The sequence below is a fragment of the Felis catus genome, chromosome D3 (genome assembly GCF_018350175.1).
Source record: "Felis catus isolate Fca126 chromosome D3, F.catus_Fca126_mat1.0, whole genome shotgun sequence".
Classification (NCBI taxonomy): Eukaryota; Metazoa; Chordata; class Mammalia; order Carnivora; family Felidae; genus Felis; species Felis catus.
The window spans coordinates 46034653-46054241 of record NC_058379.1 but is presented as its reverse complement, the minus strand read 5'-3'; the positions used below and the strand labels follow the sequence as shown (position 1 = coordinate 46054241).

Sequence of the window (19589 nt, the reverse complement as noted above, 5' to 3'; positions counted from 1 at the left end):
TTAAGGTCTCTTTACTTCTGCGGCCACCTCAGCTTCTGTAAATGACCTGTGGTTGAAAGGACAACAGTACTAATTTGCTTGACTTGAGCTTTATAAGAAGTTGAAGCATTGAGATAGGGAACGTGAGGAGTTGGGGTTTTTGAATCTCAGAGGGATAGAAAGTTTGTACTATAACAGAACTACCCTGTCGCCTTCCTTTTCTACTGAAGAAATAATCCAGAAGTTTTTTCTCTAATCCCTCACAGGCCCATCAATAAATAAAGCCAAAAGCTTGGCCACTCAAGAGCAATACAAAGGTACAGAGCGAGAACAACTCCTAAATTTCTAGCCCTCTTGCGAGGTCGGGGGACTCTGAACTGTGTCTGTGGGTCGCTCAGCCTACCGCTCACTGGACAGTGGCTGCACCGTCGAGGCCGAGTTGGACACCGGACGGTACCAGACATCAGGCTACTTAGCAGCAGCAGCTTCGGCCATAGTGCTTTTAAACTCAGGAATGCAAATGTGATGCGTGAATCGGAAGCATTACGGAATCGGAAGGCAGCCCCGGGACGCTGCAGGGCCTTCCAGTTCTCCACGAACCAAACCTAACTCTTGGGCAGGCGGAAGGTGACACTAGCATGGCTGAGTGGGATCTGCTCCCTGACACTTTTTAAAGGCCAATCAATGCAATGTTTTTCCTTCTGTTTGGGAGTAAGCCATCACACAGATTCTATACCGTATTTTTAGTAACATTTGAGGATGGTGTAGATACACTTTACTATAACATTTTGTAGTTTAAAGAGCTTTATTAATGCAATAAATTAACTTTGTACACATTTTTATATATATATAAAAAAACTAGCAAGTGATTTCAGAAAGTCGTAGGCCTCATGAGAGCTTGGTCTCCAAAAACCTGCTTGAAAAAAGCAACGTGTTCTTCACAGTGTTCTCCTATAAAAGAAATGCAGATTTAATCAGATGTGGCACAAAAGGGAAAAGAGAATGAAGACTTCACAGCTCATAGATACATATGCTGGGTTTTAACTTATTTTTCTTTCATAAAATACTTTGTTTTCCTAAGCTTTTGAGTTGTCCTTTCGTGCATGGCTGCCGGGCACCTTCACAACCCCAGCAAATCCCCACCTGCTTGGGGAGAAGTAGAGAGGCCAACCTGTCACAGGTAACACCATCTTGCACCATTCGCTAAGCTACAAAAAGTCGGGAGGCCTGAAATAAAAGGGACGTGTTCCTTCCCATCCTAAAGGAGGGGATGCCTCAGGTTTCGTAAGTCTGCAGAGAAGAGTGAGTAATAAGCCTGAGGCCGTTTAAAACCCTTCGTCGCCCTTTCCTGTTTCGTTCCTGATTCTTCAGAAAGGAGCATTCCCAGACCCACGCTCAGGCCTGAGCTGTGCCCAGAATGCGTCCACTGCAGGTTCCAAAGCCTAATTCAGATTCCACTGGCATTCTGACTTTCCTCTTACCACCGTCATGGGATTTTGTTTGTAAAAAAGCTCACGCAGTTCTCCTTAGGGGAACTTTCCCAAAAGGCTTCTCACCTCCTAGCCTGCCAGCATTCTCTTGCTACCCTGAGTCTGTGTTCGCCCCAGGCCTTTTTACCACTGCCGTGTCCTACCTGGTGTGAAGTTAGGGTTCCCTCGCAAACGCTGGTTTCGCTGTTCAAAAAACCGAAATATAGTATAGAAAAGCATGTTGTCTTCAGTCTGCTTCGCGGCATCTAAAAATTTTCGTGCAGAAATGTTGTCATGGCCGCCGATACCCCGGATGAATCTTAAGGCAGCTAACACTTGGTGTTTGGAAAGAAGCACTTCTACTATTTCATCGTTTGCTGTCGAGAGGCGCTGGAAGGGGAGAGAAGTCCAGGTAAGCAGCGGCAACAGGAAGAGACGTGAATGCAGTTTAAAACGGGGACGTAGCAAGAGTTACCTTCAACATATCCAGAGACAGCTGATGAGCGGGCGGGTAAAAACTTTCTAGGGACAAGAGCAGACAAGCCTGAAAGACATGTTTTCACACCAGCTTCAGCATAAGATGTCAGACGGTTAAATCTGAAGTTTTTAATCCCAGAAGTAAAAGCATAGGGCCACATACCAGAGGCTTGGAGTCACTGAGGACGTGGTACTGTAGGAACTGGTGCAGCATGTAAAAGAGGTTGTGCTGGACGAGCGTCTTGATGACAAGTTCGTGTAAGTAGTGCTGAGGACAAAAACAGGAGAAGACTTTCCCGGTCACCCAACTACAACACGCGTGAGGCCAGGTGTGTCTAGGATGGAGCTATTCTGAGTGACGGGTTAAGGTTTCTGTCACCTGTGCGTTGACAGGATGCTCGATTAAACACTAATCATCCCGCCTGAGCCCGACACGGTGATGTCAGGAGAGTCACTCAGAATTCGGAGTCTGGTACGCAGACCCCGCTCCTCTAAGTTGGGACCACAAATGGTTGGAAAGTACCTGTACTGTGATCTGAAACTGGTTAAGAGAGCGAATATACTCCATCAGTACGGCTATCACAAATTTATGAGGCATCTCCTACAGAAGAAAAGAAGAGTAGTCTCAAAACCGGACGCTCGCAAGGAGGCCGCCTGCAGCTCCTTGTCTACCCACCCGCTCTGTTTTCCGTGCGCCTCTGGCCCAGTGCTGTTCACGGGTTCTGCACAGATCCCTCCAGAACCTCCCCCCGTCGACGGTCACGTTTTGGCCTAGTAGACGCCAAACTATTAGCACTGGGTCTTCACCCAAGAGAACTCCGGTTCTTTAAATCACATTAGGAGTTCTACTGCTTTCCTCAGTTCCCTGCAGGTAAGATCTCTGGCTGGAGGCTCCGTCACCCACCTTCTTCTCCGTGAAGACCGACAGCACGTGGGTGTACATGTCAGACTGATCGACCACAGCCTGGGTCCGCACCGGCCTTTTGAGAAGCGGGCTGCACCGGCTCGGCCCCGCTTCTACTGCCTAGACAACACATTGCAAACGGGACTCTCGTCAGCTTCTAGGGACTCCCAGAAGACTGAATTCCTAAGATACGAGCGGAGGATGGCACTTATTACGTGGACAAAACCATTTTTCCTGTGCGGGCTGGGGCTGGGTTTAGAAGTCAGAGCTGGTCATCTTGAAAATATGCCAACGTTCACACGTGGAGCTAAAAAAGCAGAAGTCTGCTTCTGCTTGAGACACATTTTTCTCCCCTCTTAAAATCCCTCATTTTCTTAATCACGGACTTTCTCGTATTTGTTATCTAATAAAAATGGAATGGTGTACTGGTCACACAGTAAGGGAATACCGCTTGTAAGGCTGGATGTGTGCGTTTCCGAGTGGTCAACAAGGCCACCCAAACATTGCTGACTTCTGCGAGAAGACGGACAACTTCCCCGAACTCTCTAGAGCAGCTCGCCCCAGGGCTGACAGTGCAGCTGTGGTGGGGGCTGGGGAAGCTCCAGCATTGCCGGGGGTGGGGGGGTGGGGGACCACATTCTGACCGGCATGCATTTAAAAAGACTCAGAGCCAGAGCAGTGAGGCACAGAAACCCATCTGGGGTCAGACCTACGGATTCCCACAGCCCAGTACACTAGCAGCAAGGCCGAGGAGGCTCTGCAAGAACCCAGCCCCCCTCGCGTGTCTCACAGGACAGGGACAGGTGCACTCCGAGGTCACTCGGCCTTCAGTAGCCTGCGTCAGTTCTCTTACCCCCGAGGAGCTAAAGGGGAGTGCAGTTCTGGGTTCTTTGTTACTGCCTAAAACCACTTCTGTTTTAAGCCTCAGGACTAATCAGTGAAATACGTCCTTCCACTCATCCTAACAGTATAGCAGAACCTGGCTACAGGCCACGTCAATGGTTTCTAGCCGTTCACGACAAACACGTGAACCCGCTCTGTGGAAGCACGGTGCTAATACGTCATCACTATCCTGACGGGACGCTGACCGAATGCCAGCGTAAGTGTTAATTTTATAGCTGTTACAGCCTAAAAGGAAAGAAAGAAGATGCGGCAAAAGGATTATACGCCTAATTTGTTCAGTCTAGGCTCTGACCGGGCAGAAGTATGTATAAAGTAAGGCAAGGCCGAAACTGCTTTTCTTATCCACAAAACAGATAAGACCAAGGATCTATCTGTAAGATTCAACACAGGTTAAAAACAAGCGAAGGCATTAAGTGACACGCAGCCTCAAGCTAAGGGGAGGCACAAACTCTGAATCTGTGACCCCCAACACAGCCACCTTGCCACCTGACACACACACCCCAGTGGTGTTATCCCACCAGAACCTCGCATTATAGTTGGTTAGGAAATACACTGGGCGGTGGGGGTGGAGAACAGCCCTTTGTCCCAGCACACACACAGCTTACCGTTGTGTAACTCTGCTCGGCGTCCAGGTACTTCTTGTACTCGTGATTGAGTTTGTCAAAAACCGTGGCGATCACAGGTAAGGTTGCTCTGTCTGACTCGCTCAACACTGGGAAGAATGTTCACACAGGTCAAGTGACTTTACATCCACTTCAGAATTCAGACAGTTGCTAGCACAGAAGTAACTAACCTCAAAGGGTTACCAGGCAAACATACCTTCAAGGAGCATTCAGAGAAAGGGTATCATTTGGAGATTGGAAATCACTCACCAGCCCTTCCTGGTTACTAGGAAAAGGAGCTACAGAAGCTTTCAGTAGAAAGTGCTCCAAGTAGACACATACGCAGTGAGTGACTTGGATTCTGGGAACTGTTTTAAGGCTGGAGATGCTAGCTCATTACCGTCAAGTGCGCCACAGTTAGCTTTGCTTTTGCTGGAACCATCCAATTTAGCTTTTCTACCCAAGTCACTGTAAGTCATTTTTCTGTTTCCTGGTCTTTCCTTCCAGGGGGTTAAATAATTCATTCTTCAAGTGAAGAATGAGGCTCCACACTATGGACAAAGCAGACAAATGTGGCCCAGCTCCCAATAAAGGGTGTGGGCAGCCCAAGCCAAGTACTAGAATCAATCCGATGGGGAAGGACTTGTCCACTTACTCTGCGAACAGACAGACAGGATGACCATCTTGCACTCCTTTCTCTGGAGGAGAAAGTCCATCAGTCTTCCTTTATCTGGCAAGAGGTTTACGATAGGCTGAAGCTTTACTTGGAGGTTCCAGAGGTAACCTGGATTGAGGAGGCAGCAAATTTCATACTGGATGCAAACGAGAACAGAAGCCCAAAAGATGGTTCCCCTAAGACATTCATTTGGGGGGCGGGGGAGAGGGCCGTCCTGCAAAGCACTGTTGCTACCCTCTTGTTACTAACCCAAGCGCAGTCCAGGGAATGCAGGACACACCTGACGACAGAAGGACGCCCAGCCAAACGACCACCACCCGCTTGACGTTTCCCTCCAACAAGGTCACCCTCTCCAATCAGAGGGACATCAACGGTGTAGCTCCCGAAATAAGGGCGGGTGACAAGTCTTCGATCAACTCAGAGCATTTCTGTGCCCACACCCAGCCCCCTTTTAACCTTGAAGGTAGAAAAGGATGTCAACGTGCGGTATTTACTTTGGTCCTATACTTTGGTTTCTCCCGCACTGGCTCTTCAAGTCAAAAGGTAACTCCAGAGGCTCCCAAGGGAAGTTCATAATTCATGCATTCACCAATCCATGAATTTCCTGAACACCCACACTGCCAGGTAGACAGGTAGTGCCTTCCTCAATTGGGGTTCCACGAGAGAATTCAACACTGCATAAAGATGACCTGAGTGGTCCCCTTCTCAATTCTGCAGCTGGTCCAGAGCCAGCACTGTTCCAGATGGAGAAGGGAGAGGGGAATTCTACATGTAGTGGAAACCTCGAAAATTCTTGTGAATCCCAGTGGGTAAGACAGGAGAATACACAAGATGACTGAAGACAAATGTAGAAAGTATTCCCAACAGGAAGATACAGGTGCTAGGGGGTTACCAGGAAGAGAGAGCTAGCATCTTGAAGGAGCTTACCCAGCACAGTGGGAAGCAGGAGCGCACTTCTATGCAAACAGAACAGAAAAGGGCAAAGACACACGTGGGTAGGATGGGGGGTGATAAGGACAGGGCAGGGAGGGCCTTGTACACCGTGCTGTGGAGTCTGGCTTTTCAGAACGGACAGACCTAAATGGGCTAGAAGCAGGGGAATAGCCATTCTTAGTTGTTTATTATAAAACTAATATAAGCGGGGCGCCTGGGGGCTCAGTCAGTTAAGTGTACGACTCTTGATTTCAGCTCAGGTCATGATCTCAGTCTGTGGGATCAAGCCCCACATTGGGCTCTGCACTGACAGCATGGAGCCTTCTTGGGAATCTCTACCTCTCTCTCTCTCAGAATAAACATTTAAAAAATAATAGTATATGCTCAGGATAAAACAGAACAGTAGAGAACAGAGTATAAAGTGAAAAATTTTCCCATTCCTAAGACTGAAGGAAGAGGTCATTTGTCAGATTCACCTTGAACCTGTTACTGGCTACAAGTGTCATCCAAAACCAACAAGTAACTATTTTCTAACATGATGACTGTCCCCTCTGACCCACCTTGGCTTGCGCTGATGATGATGTCAGGCTGAAAGACAATCCAGGATGAAGAATCTGCATGTTATAGGAAATGGTAAAGCAGGATAAAAACCAAAGACAAACCCAGTTCTGATTAGCACTCGCCCGCCCCCTATTTGCAGAGGCTACTCAGGCCCAGGTGGTGAGGAAAGCACTCCCAGGGGGGCTCCCAAGACGTTATTCAGGTTATTCACAACTGCCAGGCAGGACTGTTCTCACACACCAAGACAAAGAGGGGTACTATCTTCCCTTCTGTGCACAACAGTAAGGCCTTTGTAAAGGATACAGAGTTTGCACGGGATGGGAGACTGGCTGGTCACAGGAGCAGGACCTGCAAATGGAAAAAACACAAGTGTGCAATGACAATGCCACCAGGAAATACTGCCCACACCAGTGCTCAGAGGGTGAAATGCAGTACTTTTAAAGCCTTCAGTAAATGGTGATTCGACTACAGTTGAATAAGGAAGGAGTGAACTGTCTTGTACCACTGATACCACATATAAGGAGGAAGGGGGAAGTTGAGAACAATCCGTGAAAATGGCCTCCCAAGAAGGGGAAAGTACGACAGACTCAGAGTTGTTCATTCTTCTGTAATAACCGAAGAGGACTCGTCTTCATTTACACAGTAAATCACCAAGTCCTGGATGGTTCAAAATCACATCCCCAGGCCAGTCACCGAGAAGATTTCAAATAACAGTGCTTTGTGCTTTGTCTAAATAATTAGCTCAATTCCCCATTGCACAGGGTAGGTCCAGGCACAGAGATCTCCTCTAGGAAACAGACCCCAAACACCTCACATGACAGGGACTCTTAATTCCCAGTTGCACTGCCCGTGCATCCATGGTAAGCTTGAGAAATGCAGCCCTGCAAATTTAACATCGTTCCCAGTTCTCCGATTACCCAGGGACAATCAGAAGACAGGTTTTAATCAGCTGGTTGGAAAACGTGGTCATTCTGGACAGCCCACTCAAAAGAGGGAAGGGCCCAGACAAGCTAAGGCAAAGAACACCTGAATCTAGAACCTGAGAAGTTCTTGCACGCGGGCCTCAACTCTGGCTGCCAATCACATGGACTTGACCGCTCTCAGGTGACAGCGGGTGCCCTTGTAAAGCCCCCGGGGTGATTCTGATGTGTAGTCTGCTTGAAAACGAACAGCTGAACAGACCAACAGCAGAAGGGGGAATGAGAGCGGCTACCAAGTGCGTCCCCACGGCACACCCTGCAGCAGCACGGGGCGGGCAAGATACAGAGCCGCTACAAGCCTGCATGGGGCTTACAACCTAGGGGGTTAAACATGACGAAAAAAAGCCTTTAGCTGTGAAAAATGGTTTACCAACCCACGCTCTGGAGGCCAGAGATTCAATGGACTTTTGAATTCTTATTAATCTTCGCCCAGGCTATGATTTTGATCACACCTGGCATTTGTTTTGTTATAACTGGCCAATTCGAACCTGACTGCCTTCTAACTGGTCCCAAACAACCAGAACAGAGCTGAAGGTTAACGTCTAGATTTGGCTTTCCACCAGTTCACCAGCGGTTACCTTCAGGCCACGTAAGCAGGAGACACAAGACAATCATTTGACACAACCTACTCTTTTAATGCTCACATTATTAGCCCTGGAAAAGGAAGATGCTGGAAGGAACACAAAGCCCCCCCAAAAGCACAGGGGCCTGGGAACCCCTGTGTGTACCCCTCATTCCATCCACTACGCGGAGGTCCCCTTACCTGCCACGGGGATCTGATAGGGCTGAATCGAGCGTGCCGGAAGCACCGGATGATGGAAGGTGACAGTGCCATCAAACTCTCCCCTTAACTTGATGTCAAATATCACCGATGTCTGAAGTGGAAAAAAGTAAGACTCTGATGCCGAAACAAGCCATGACTTGGCCTGTCCCTTCTGTTCTCTCAGATCCCTCCATTCCCGTCAGCTTACAGAGCCTGCATGCCCTGCACTGCACCCCCGCAGGCTGGTTCTACGCGGGGAGGAGTCTGCTGTGATACGACGACTCTGTTACACTGTCCCCCACGCTCACGCACACCCCTGGCGTTTATGACAGGCTGCCCTTGAAGAGCTCCAAGTGATTCCAGCAGATCTTTTTCACTTCGACTAGAAATACCTTCATTAGTCAAGATAAGGGTATCGCCACCCTGCGGGAGGCACGGGACACAAGGAGCTTGTCTGTGACCAGATACCCAGCTAACCATGTAGAAAAAAAAAGCAGGACCCGTTCTAGTCTTTCTCTTGGGCCACAAAGACTCAAAATCATCACCTAGCATTATCTGTACTCACAAAGGAAATACAAAGCTTGTGTGCTCATGCAAGACTGTGCTTCTGCAGTAAATTCCCAGCTCGGCTGAGCCAACCAAATAATTGTTCCAGAGTCAAATACCAGTGCTACTTTCTGGAATAGTTTTTAATTAACTGTAATCAGTAGACAGGGAATCACTGTTTTTTTCTCAACCATCTAGAATACCAAACTCATTTGCATCTGGAAGACCAAAGCTTTAGCATGGAAAGTACTTTCTAGTCTCTGTTCTGCATGTTTTGTCAATTTTCATAACTTTTTTTTTAATGTTAATTTATTTTTGAAAGAGCACACACAGGGCAGGGGCAGAGAGACAGAGAGAGGCAGAAGATCCGAAGGAGACTGTGTGCTGACAGCAGTGAGCCCGATGTAGGGGCTCGAACTCACGAACATGAGATCATGACCTGAGCTGAAGTCAGCCACTCAACAGACTGAGCCCCCCGGGCGCCCTAATTTTCCTAACTCTTAAGCCTCAGACAGACCAGACACCCACACATAACTCCTACCTCTGTATCCTGATGATGAACGACCACCAGGTTATCCACCACGTTTAGGGCAAACTTCCCCGTCCGATTTAACTTTAATATGTGCATCTTTTTACAGGCACCTTCTCTGTAGGATAACAGAAAGGTCAAAACATAGATCGACAAGCTTTAGTTCATATTTTAAAACTGGAGAAGGAGGACAGCATTAAATATACCGTGGTAGATGATATAGGACTACCTCCGCTCCTGTACTATTGGAGGTCCGAGAATGATGCCTCAAGAAGAGAACGTAAAGCTGCCCGTATCTGGAGAACAAAGAGACAGACTTCACACAGGACATCTGAAGTTCCTCTATTCTAAATGCTGAATTATGAGGCCATAAGAGTTAAGTAAATTATGACATATTCCCTAACAATATTTCACAGCCAACAAAAATATTTACAAAGTGCAGCTAAAAACAAAAAACAAAAAACAAAAACCCAAGGCCATTATATAAAAGTGAAAACGGGGATGCAAAACTAAATAGAGCTCCATCACAGCACTTTAAAAGGAAGACAAACTTCTGCACAATGTCCAAAACTACTAGAAAGAAACACATGTTGTTAATAGCTATCCTTGAGTAATAAACTGAGTCCACTTTCTTTTTCTGGAACTTTCTGTATCTTCCAAGTTCTACATAATGAGTATATTCCTTGATAACAGGAAAATATAATCACTCTTCATTTATAAGCCTCATGGAAGAAATGCTCCTGGGACCAGTTCCTGCATGCACATTGCTATTCCAGTGGCTGACACTGTCCTCGGTCTGCCACAGGGATGAGACCAGAGGGAAGGGAGTGGGTCTCTGCCGCCACTGGGTGAGGACTGCTCTCACTGTATCTGTTCTCTAACCTGGGATGCCACAGTAGATGGCCTTTAAAAAAAAAAAAAAAAAAAGGCATTCTAACTCCCAAAGAACGTTAAAGTTCAAAACCACTGTTTTAGGCCATAGAAAAATCCAAGAAGTAATTTAGGAGCAAAATTTGGACATTTTTGAACTGGGTTATGGGTACATAAGGTATTCTTTGCATCAGTTTCTATTATGGTGTGTTTAAAACTTCCATAATGAAGCTTAGAAATTGAGATACTCTGCATTTACAAGTGAGGATACCTTCCTACATAAGTAATTTAGTTCCATGTTTGTTAGATAAACTATGTTCTTTAAAGCCAGCAGGATATGTTTTAGCTAAAAATAAATAAATAAATAAAAGTCCTAGATAACCTTCAACTACTCACAGAATAGAAAAAAAAAAAATTATAGAACTAAGATACCTAAACAACAAATTGGTCCAGTGTTCTCATTTTATCAGACCAGAATGGTGGAAAAAAACTTCCCTAAGATCACAAAGCTAGAAGAATCAGAAAAGAATGCCAAGCTGACGACCAGTTTTCTCCATTCATAAAATCTAGACACTGAACGGGAAAGCGGGAGTCTTTATCATGTGCTCCGAGGGCACCTATCGAAAGTGCTGTGCTTTTATGATGCACTTCTGCTACTTCTATTACCAAAAGCAAATGTCAGGAAGGAATTCTCTCAAAAGACAGACATACATGGTCGCCATCGCGATGTCTCTCTCGGAAAGGCTCAGTTTAGTTGACTTGGGCGCAGCTGGTAATTCAATCTCAAACTTGGGCAGCTTTGACATAGTGCCAGCCTGTTGGGGTGATACAAGTTTTAGGAAAAGCTGGTTAAACCTCTTTGATGCTTTAGCATTCCCTACATAAAACCACGGAGGACAGGCACACACTCTGTCTCTCCATCCTTTCCAAAGTCCCACTAAGTCCTTTACTCCCTGGAGTCTGTCCCCACAGAACGAGTCATTCCTGGCCGTGACAGGATGGTACAGTGTGCCCTCTAGTGGTCAGAAGTGGTGAGGTTATTGGAGAAACTTGCCCCTTTGAAGTCAGGGACACCTTAGTATATTAGAGGAACAGGATGGGAGGGGGGAAAGGGAATTTTTCCTAAAGACAGGCTCACTCTTACCCGAAAATAAAAGGGCTGCAGCACATTTCCAAGGACTGTGGTAGACAGCAGAATCACAGCACCCTCAGGGCAGTACATGTACCAATTCACGTTGATATTCTGGCTCTTCAGGAGTTTGAGATTTCGTTTCTCTGGTAACACCTGAAGCAAAGTTCGAGAAACAGAATCTTTATTTTAAAATCAGCAAAATGGAAGACGACTGATGGTAAATTAAGAAAACAAGAAAAATCTGGAAAAAAACCACTAAGTAAAATTGCACAGGTTTTTGTTTGCTGCAGCTACTGCTCCCCACGCTCAGTGCTTTACCAATCTTGGCTCATTTATTCACACCACGACCCTGAGAGGCGGGCAGCATGGATACCTGACCAAGGAGAAAATACGGCTCAGACACCGCTATGCAGTCACAGCCCAGGCAGGCCAGTTCCCCGCAAGAGCCTGCACACTCTCCAGGCATCACCCACCCAAGAGTCCAGACTACATACTCCCTCCTCCAACCCGTGGAAGCAAACGTGCACCCCACCCCCCGCCCTCAACGATCCCATGCACTGAATCACCCACACCCAGCCTGTAGCACCTGCCTTCCACCTGGCTCTGTCTTGACTCCAGGTAGCACTGAGTCTGGGAGCTCCCTTTTGCTAACAATCGTGTTCGTGAGACTCTGCATGCAAACCTAGTATTTTACGGTTGAGGCAGGTCTTAAATATACTCTAAATATTCGGATAAATTAAGGAACACTGTATAGAGCCCCGAGACATGAATGCTCCTAGAACACTGTGCTCCAGAACCGATGTGGAAGTCATGGTGGAGAGGCATGGGTTTCTTGACAATTTAGATATGAAACGGATATGCTAGAGTCCTCTTTCTTTTTAACTTATTTCTTGAAGATCTGAAGACCATCCAGATGACATGAATGTACACTTTTCCACTACAGAGAGCAGAAAAGTATATGATTGCCACAAGGAACCCTTCGGGAAAGCAGGTGATCCTATCCACGCTACCACATACACAAAACTCTCCTTCTATGTGTACGAGATTTGTGCAGTTTGTTTTCTTTCTGGTGGTCATTACAAAGGTTTTGAGGACGGCCGCATTGCAAAGCACTAACATCTAACATTTTGCTTAACGGGTGTATCTTCTCCATCTGTACATTCTAAATTATACTGCTTTCATTAGGCCAACAAAATTGAACCCCGAGAATATCCTAACACTTTCTAGATTAGCTCCACTGAAAGATTCAGAAGCATGCTCAACAGGTCGGGCAGCTGGAACATATTACAAGACAAGGCAGGTACCAAGTCAAGTCAACAGAGCAAAAGGGCAGCCTGTGCAACGGGAAGTATTTGCAAACCATCTCACCTGAGAAAGGGCTAATACCCAGACTACATGTCTATGGACTCATCATATGCAGTTCTGGCAGAAATGTGGAAAACAGATATCCCTATACCGGAAGTCACAGAGCAAACTTCTGGACAAAATTTAGCAATATCTGTTCAGCTTTTCGGATGTTCGTATCTGTGCTGTAATTCCCCTTCCAAGAACTGCCTCACCCAAGAACATAAAGAAATGTCTGCAAGCATGTTCACTGCAGAATTGTTTACAATCACAGAAAAATGAAAACAAGCCAGAGGTTCATCAACAGGGACTTAATGAAACCGCAGTGCACCCACACAACAGAACACTACTCAGAATAAAATATGGACAAATGTCCAAGCCCCACTGCTATGAAAAAAAAGCCAGCCACAACTTCATATACAACATTCCCATTTTTATAAAAAAATGAAGTTTGCATGTGTGTAGGAAAACAAAGAAAAACGTACTATTCATACTAGTTATTTCTAGGGATTATGGGGGGACTTTTACCTTCCAGATAGCCTGGTAATGTTTAAACGTTTTATAAAAAACATGCATTTCTTGTAATTAGAAATAAAGAACAAAAACCCAAACAAAAACCTAAAGTTCTAGAATCTCAAAATGTCTATTCAGTAGTGAATTCAGAAGGCTGCCACACTGCCATCACAGACCGATGTCCAGCAAACAGAAGTGATCAACATAATACCTGGTAAAATTCAATTCCTTGATCTGTTATGAAGACAATTTCAGTAGAACTGGTCCAACAGAATCCAAGTATGTTGGCATTCTTGGTCTGAAAAGGATTACAAAAATTTTTTTTAATTAATTAGTTTTTGTACAACTCTTCAAAAGCTTAAAATACTCTACTTCTCACACTCTTTAATAAAAGTTACCCCGATTTGATTACTTACTAAGAAATCAAACTTTCTTTTCAATACAACATTCCCAGATTTCCACCTGGGATGCTTCACTAAAGCACCTGACTCTTAATTCCTTCTCAAGAACAGAGGGAAAAGCCTGAATTTTGCAGAAAGGTAACTGACCAGCACACACAGATATCAACTTCTTCCTTAAGGAAAATCAAAGGGCAGGTGACTTTCTCTTAGCTGTATTCTAAAAACATGCATTATAAAAGTAGAAAGGCTTAGAAGGTTCTCAGTGAGTGCGGACCAAGATGGGGTTGGGGCCCTGAGCCCACCCCTTCGCCTCCCCTGCTGCACAGCAGTGCCCCAAACCTAAGCCCGCACAGGGCTAGGACAGGGGCTCTGGGGCGCACAGATCCAGAGGTCTGTGAGGGGCTCGGTTCGTGGGCCGAAGGGCCTCTCCTTGTCGCAGAGCCCACCCTAAACTCCATTTGCTAAACTCCATTTAGCAAAACCACTGTGAAGCTGCTAAAAGCCATACCCAGCCACTAGCACCTTCTGCTACCTTCCAGGGTGTCACATTGCTGCTTTGAGCTGAGCCCCACCGCCTCGCCTCGTTTATGCTACCCAGCAAATCTAATTAAAACCGATTAGAATCTACACTTGGGGAAAGAAAGTGGAAGGACACAAGGACAACAAATCAAGGAAAGGAAACATCATCAGGAGAGGGGAAAACACTCCTCTTCCTAAAACCTCCTACAAGGCCGCTATGAAAGGAATCCAGGGTCCGACCCCCCCCCCCCCAACAGCTGGGCGATTAATGTCCTGTCACCCATTTAATCCTCCTGATTTCATCTTATAAAAGAAGAAATAGGCTTTTAAAACTGGGACGACTGGGTGGCTCAGTGGGTTAAGCATCCCACTCTTGATTTCGGCTCAGGTCACGAGCTTAACGGTTCTCAAGATCCAGCCCCAAGTCAGGCTCTGTGCTGACAGTGTGGAACCTGCTTGAGATACTCGCTCTCCCTCTCTGCCCCTCCATGCCCGCGTGCTCTCTCTCTCTCTCAAAGTAAATAAACATAAAAAAACAAAACAAAACAAAACTTTTAAAACTGTCCAAGTCACAGAGCCAGCGTGCAACAGGAGTCAGCATAAGGCACAGCCTGCCTCCCAGGGTGTGCTGGCAATTCCCAGGGCACGCTGCCCCTCCCCCACGTCACCCACACAGCGAGATGGCCAGCAGCTGGGAAAGGATCTGGGCTCATACCTTGCACTCTTGAGTGTATTCCAGCTGAGAACTATCCGGGATAAAATTAGAGAAATCCTGAAGAGTAAAAAAACCACAAGGAGAAATTGGGATCAAGCAGCATACTGTCAACAGACACTGGCATACCACCAGACAGACAAAAGACAAATTTAAAAAGTGATCGGAAAAAAAAAATGGATAGAAGGCAGGAAAACCAAAAAAACCAATTTGGACAATCTGTCCCCTTCCAATGCAATTAAAAAAAAAATTTAATCCAATTATCCAGTTAGTTTAGAAACTGATACCGAAAACCAATGGATTCCAGAGAAATGTGTTGCTGCCTCTTATAAGAGGCTTTCCAACAATTTTAGCAATTAATACTGACAGGGGGAAATCAGATTCTGCCTGTTTCCAAAAGGTTTTGCTCTACTTTACAAATGGTGACGGTGAATACTTAGGAAAGTGAAAATGCTTAGGAAAGTGAAAATGCCAAACGGGTGCTCCAACTTTGAATGTCTGTTCCTAGGGGATCAAGCATTCAAAGATGCAAGCAGTGAGTAAATGGAGTTACTCCATTAAAGCTAATTCACAAAGTTGCCAAAAATACAACTCACATGATCTATGCCGCTACCAATCAATCCAAGGTTGCCTGAGGTTCCAAATTACTTTAAAACATTTTTAAGTCAAAAATGACAAACTAAGGTCACAAATATTTATCCCTTGAAATGTCTCTCTCATCTTCAAGAATTCCCAAGTCTCGGGGTGCCTGGGTGGCTCAGTTAAGCATCTGACTTTGGCTCAGGTGATGATCTCACAGTTTGTGGGTTCAAGCCCCACATCGGGCTCTGTGCTGACAGCTCGGAGCCTGGAGCCTGCTTCGGATTCTGTGTCTCCCTCTCTCTCTGCCCCTCCCCTGCTCATGCCCTGTCTCTCAAAAATGAATAAACATTAAAAAAAATTAAAAAAAAAGAATTCCCAAGGCTCAAATATAGTACAACAGAACTATAACTTTCAGGACATTAAAATAATAAATGCTTCCTTTAGCTGTTTTTTTGTAATTCATTCTCTTCTAAGTGTACTTCTAATGTCCTTTCCTTTACTCTGTACTTAAAGATATGTCCTGGGGCACCTGGCTGGCTCAGTCAGTAGAACATGTAACTCTTGATCTTGGGGTTGTGGATTCGAGCCCCACGTTGGATGTAGAGATTACTTAAATAAAACTTAAAAAAAATAAACAGGGGCACCTGGGTGGCTCAGTCGGTTAAGCACTGACTTTGGCTCAGGTCATGATCTCCTGGTACATGAGTTCGAGCCCAAATTGGGCTCTGTGCTGACAGCTTGGAGCCTGGAGCCTGCTTCAGATTCTGTGTCTCCCCGCCCCTCTCTGCTCCTACACCGCTCGTGCTCTCTCTCTCTCTCAAAAATACAATAAACATTTAAATTTTTTTTTAAATAAATAAATAAATAAAGGCATGTCTTACCACAGTTTTTGAGGTCCTCTGAACAGCCAATATCTTATTTTCTAAGGAAAACTTTATGCATTTCACTTCTCCTTTGTCTTCCATTCTTTAAGAAAAAAGGGGGGTGAGTTAAAAAGTTAAGAACTGAATTCTAGCATCTATCAATTTGTGAGAAAAGGCAAGTTAAATACTCAGAAAGCAGCAGATCTTAGTTGAAAATTATGTTTCTGACACTATCAGGACTTCTTTTCAAACAACAAAATCCAACTGGCAGCAAGTTGCCAGTGAAATTTACACTGTGGTTAACAAGTGACTGAAGAATGGAGAACAGATGCACTTTCCCCTGAGAGTCACTTTGGACATAAATAAGCAATACCCACCCAGCAACCTTCTCCACCAACCACCACCTTCCCCCGCCCACCATGCTCTTACAGCCAAGCTTAGGCTTTCCCATTTACTTCCCAACCCCCGGAGTCTTACAGGGCCTCAAACAGATGTTTACAAGAGGAAGTCAAGGGATGAATTAAAGGGCCGCACAAGCAAACTTAAAGGCTGTGATGATGGTTAACATGTCAAAACTCATCAACTGCATACATTAAATATATGCAGTTAATTATACCACCAGACACCTGTTAAAAATACACAAAATTGCTAAAAAATGTTTGCCATCAAAACTTAAAATTTAAAGGGGATAAATTCAGTATCTTCCTCCTCAAACCCTACCACGCCCCCAAATCTGGATCAGCGTCTCACTGTTACTTTTCACACCCAAATGATCACCAAGACTTACCCAAGACCTTCCCAAGCACCTCCCGAGTGCCTATGTGACAGTCTACTCGGCCTTGGGTCTGGTCTTGGGTATGCCCGGTTCAGACTACTGCAGTCGATGCTCAGTGGTACCCCTGACTTTGACATGCTCCCAGGTAATCCAAGGTCAATGCTGTGAACAGCGTGATCTTTCCGAACGCTGATAAGATCGTGCCATGCCCCCATCTTACAATTTCCAATAAGATAAAGCCCTAATTCCATAGCAGAATACAAAAGGTTCAAGCTGACTCCTGCCAGGGGCCAAACCACCCCCACCTCTCCTTCCCTGCAAGGACACCTGATCTCAGTTACACAGACCTGGAATCCCCCAAACACCCTGCCTGCTAAGCTTTGCACTCTGGCGTTCTTCGCCATCTGAAAGGCCATCTCTCTTCCCCACTCAGAATCATTCCATTCAAGCTTTAAAGTTTAGCTCAAAGACTCCCTCCTCTCTGAGGCCTTCCCCGTCTGAGGCAGTGGTCTTCCTCAGCCTACCCCAAGATAAATGTCTCCTCTCTAATGTGTGCCCCAATTCTGAACACAGTGCTATTATGGCACTTTCTCACAATCGACAGAATGTGTCTACACACTTGTCTCCCACACTACACTTATGAGCTCTCCAAAAGGGCCCCAGGCTAATTCAAAACCTTCACATGCCTGGCGCCTAGCACAGGGCGGGGGGCTGCAATCCGTGTGTGCCAAACAAATGATGATTCATTTCCACTTCAAAAACTCGTTCTTATTAACACAGGCCACCTGCAAAAACTTTAAGTCCCCACTGAATCGAGGGCCCACACTACACTTTCCCTTCCTGTAATCACAGGAACGAAGACCAGATAACTTATCAACCAAATCAGGACACTTCAGAAAGTGAAAGGAAGTGCTATTTGCAATTATACTGGTTCGACCTGCATACACTGGGACATGCAGTCACCGTTGGTGGAAGCTGGGATTTTCTTAATATAATTATACAGGAAACACTAACCTAGGAACTTCCTCCACCTACCACATACTCTGGAAAGAGCTGGGCCACAGGCAAATGAAGGCCCTCCTCCGCCAAGACACCGGAAATGGACACATCAATAAACTGCCTTGCTAATTTCAAGTAGGAGGAAGTAGGTACCCTATGTTGGAGCATTTGATTCCCAAATCAAGAGACAACTACTCTACACATTTCACTCTGACATGAAGTACTGATGTGTGCCACGGAGACTGCTCGCAGGTGTCTGCTTGGCAGGTGTCTGCTTCCCTCTCCCTAGAGGCAGGGATGTGCATGCGCACAGACTTCAGAACTTTTAGGGAAGACAAAGGACAAACTTTTAAAACCACCTTCTGAAGACGAAACAGAAAAACATCATTTTATTTACACGTGAAAATTATTCTGTAAATGTCAAGAGTTACCTAAATGAGATGGGATTCCTATCATCTGGGCCTTTAACTACCACCCCAGTAGCTCCACCAGATCGAACTGCAAAAACCTAGGAGGCAAAAGAAGCAACGTTAATGGCCTGAACTTTGAAAGACTTGAGACACAGACACCAGCCTAACAAGTGATTATTTCTACCACACCCCACTCTTGGTTCAGCTCAACTAAGGTGGCACATATTCATCTACAGATACCTGGTGTTCACAAGAATTTTAAGGGGCAAGGGAGTAGCAGAGACCAAAAAGGTTAAACCATTGTGAGTGCCACCCACTGTGCAAAACCGGGCCTGGGTCGCCGAGGCTACAAATTTTAATCCGGTTCAGCAAAGGCGCCACTGATACACTTAAGCACACCCTATTACTCCTCACACTGCTTCCCCCACCCTCCGTTTCCAAAATTCCAAGAATAAAGCCAGTCTCAACGCCTAAATCCGTGAGTGCAAGAGTAACTAATGACAAACACAACAAAGGCACCGAGAAAGGGCTGGCGAGCTAACGACCGACCACACCGGCCAAAGGGCGCTGCAGGGTCGGTGGCGCAGGTTCGGGGGTCAACCAGCTGTCACTTTGGAGGAGAAAGGCCCCGCCGCGGTGGCGCCTGGTCCCTCGGCCCACCCAACAGCACGGGGCTGGTGCCAGTCCCGCGCCGGGACCGGAGGGGAGGCCCCAGGCCTGGTCCCCCAGCACCCGGCCTGGGCGCGCGCGCGCGCAGGACGCCGCTGGGGGCGCGGGGGATGGGGGGCAGGGTGCGCCCGGCCGCGCAGGGAAGGAGGGCGCGGGCCGGCCCGGACCTGCTTGTTGGCCTCATCGAAGAAGACGCAGTTGACCGGGTTCGCCTTCTCGAAGTGCACCGGCCGGTCGCACAGCTCCAGATAGTAGTCCTCCTGGCCCATAGCGGGCGCCGCGGCGGCGGCGGCGGGGGGTCCGGGGGCGGCCGCCAGCGTGGAGCCGGGCAAGCTGCGCCCGGCACCGGGGCGCGGCGAGTCAGGCCGGGAGGCGGCGGCGGCGGCGATCCGAGTGGGCGCGGAGGCCGCTTCCTGGTGCCACGCCCCCACCCCGTCCGGCACGTGACCCGCCGCCCTCAGCGCTTAAACCGGCGACT

General features: G+C 46.7%; 2 protein-coding genes across 4 annotated transcripts in view; one reads left to right on the top strand and one right to left on the bottom strand.

The window, feature by feature from the left end:
• Positions 1-1059, top strand: part of NPC1 (NPC intracellular cholesterol transporter 1) — a 54670-nt gene extending 53611 nt beyond the window's left edge. The window contains exon 25 of one of the 2 annotated variants that reach the window (XM_019814307.3): positions 246-1059. In XM_019814307.3, coding sequence (XP_019669866.2) covers positions 246-328 — 83 coding nt within the window. In that variant the 3' untranslated portion in view covers positions 329-1059. 2 annotated transcript variants of the gene reach the window in all.
• On the bottom strand, positions 766-19572 carry RMC1 (regulator of MON1-CCZ1). Of its 2 annotated transcripts, none has more exons than XM_023241813.2 (20): positions 19279-19572; positions 18464-18540; positions 16277-16361; positions 14817-14873; positions 13393-13479; positions 11337-11477; positions 10904-11007; positions 9529-9618; positions 9335-9440; positions 8248-8359; positions 6808-6852; positions 6504-6557; positions 4990-5118; positions 4338-4444; positions 2830-2949; positions 2449-2526; positions 2089-2193; positions 1924-1992; positions 1613-1838; positions 766-930 (listed from the first exon to the last, which is right to left on the bottom strand). In XM_023241813.2, exons 1-20 carry the CDS (start codon positions 19378-19380, stop codon positions 851-853), a joined length of 1974 nt encoding a protein of 657 aa, XP_023097581.1. In that variant the 5' UTR covers positions 19381-19572; the 3' UTR covers positions 766-850. The 2 variants fall into 2 exon arrangements, with proteins under 2 accessions (XP_023097581.1, XP_023097582.1); XM_023241814.2 differs by lacking the exon at positions 19279-19572 and adding an exon at positions 18962-19119.
• Positions 19573-19589: the final 17 nt, after the last annotated feature.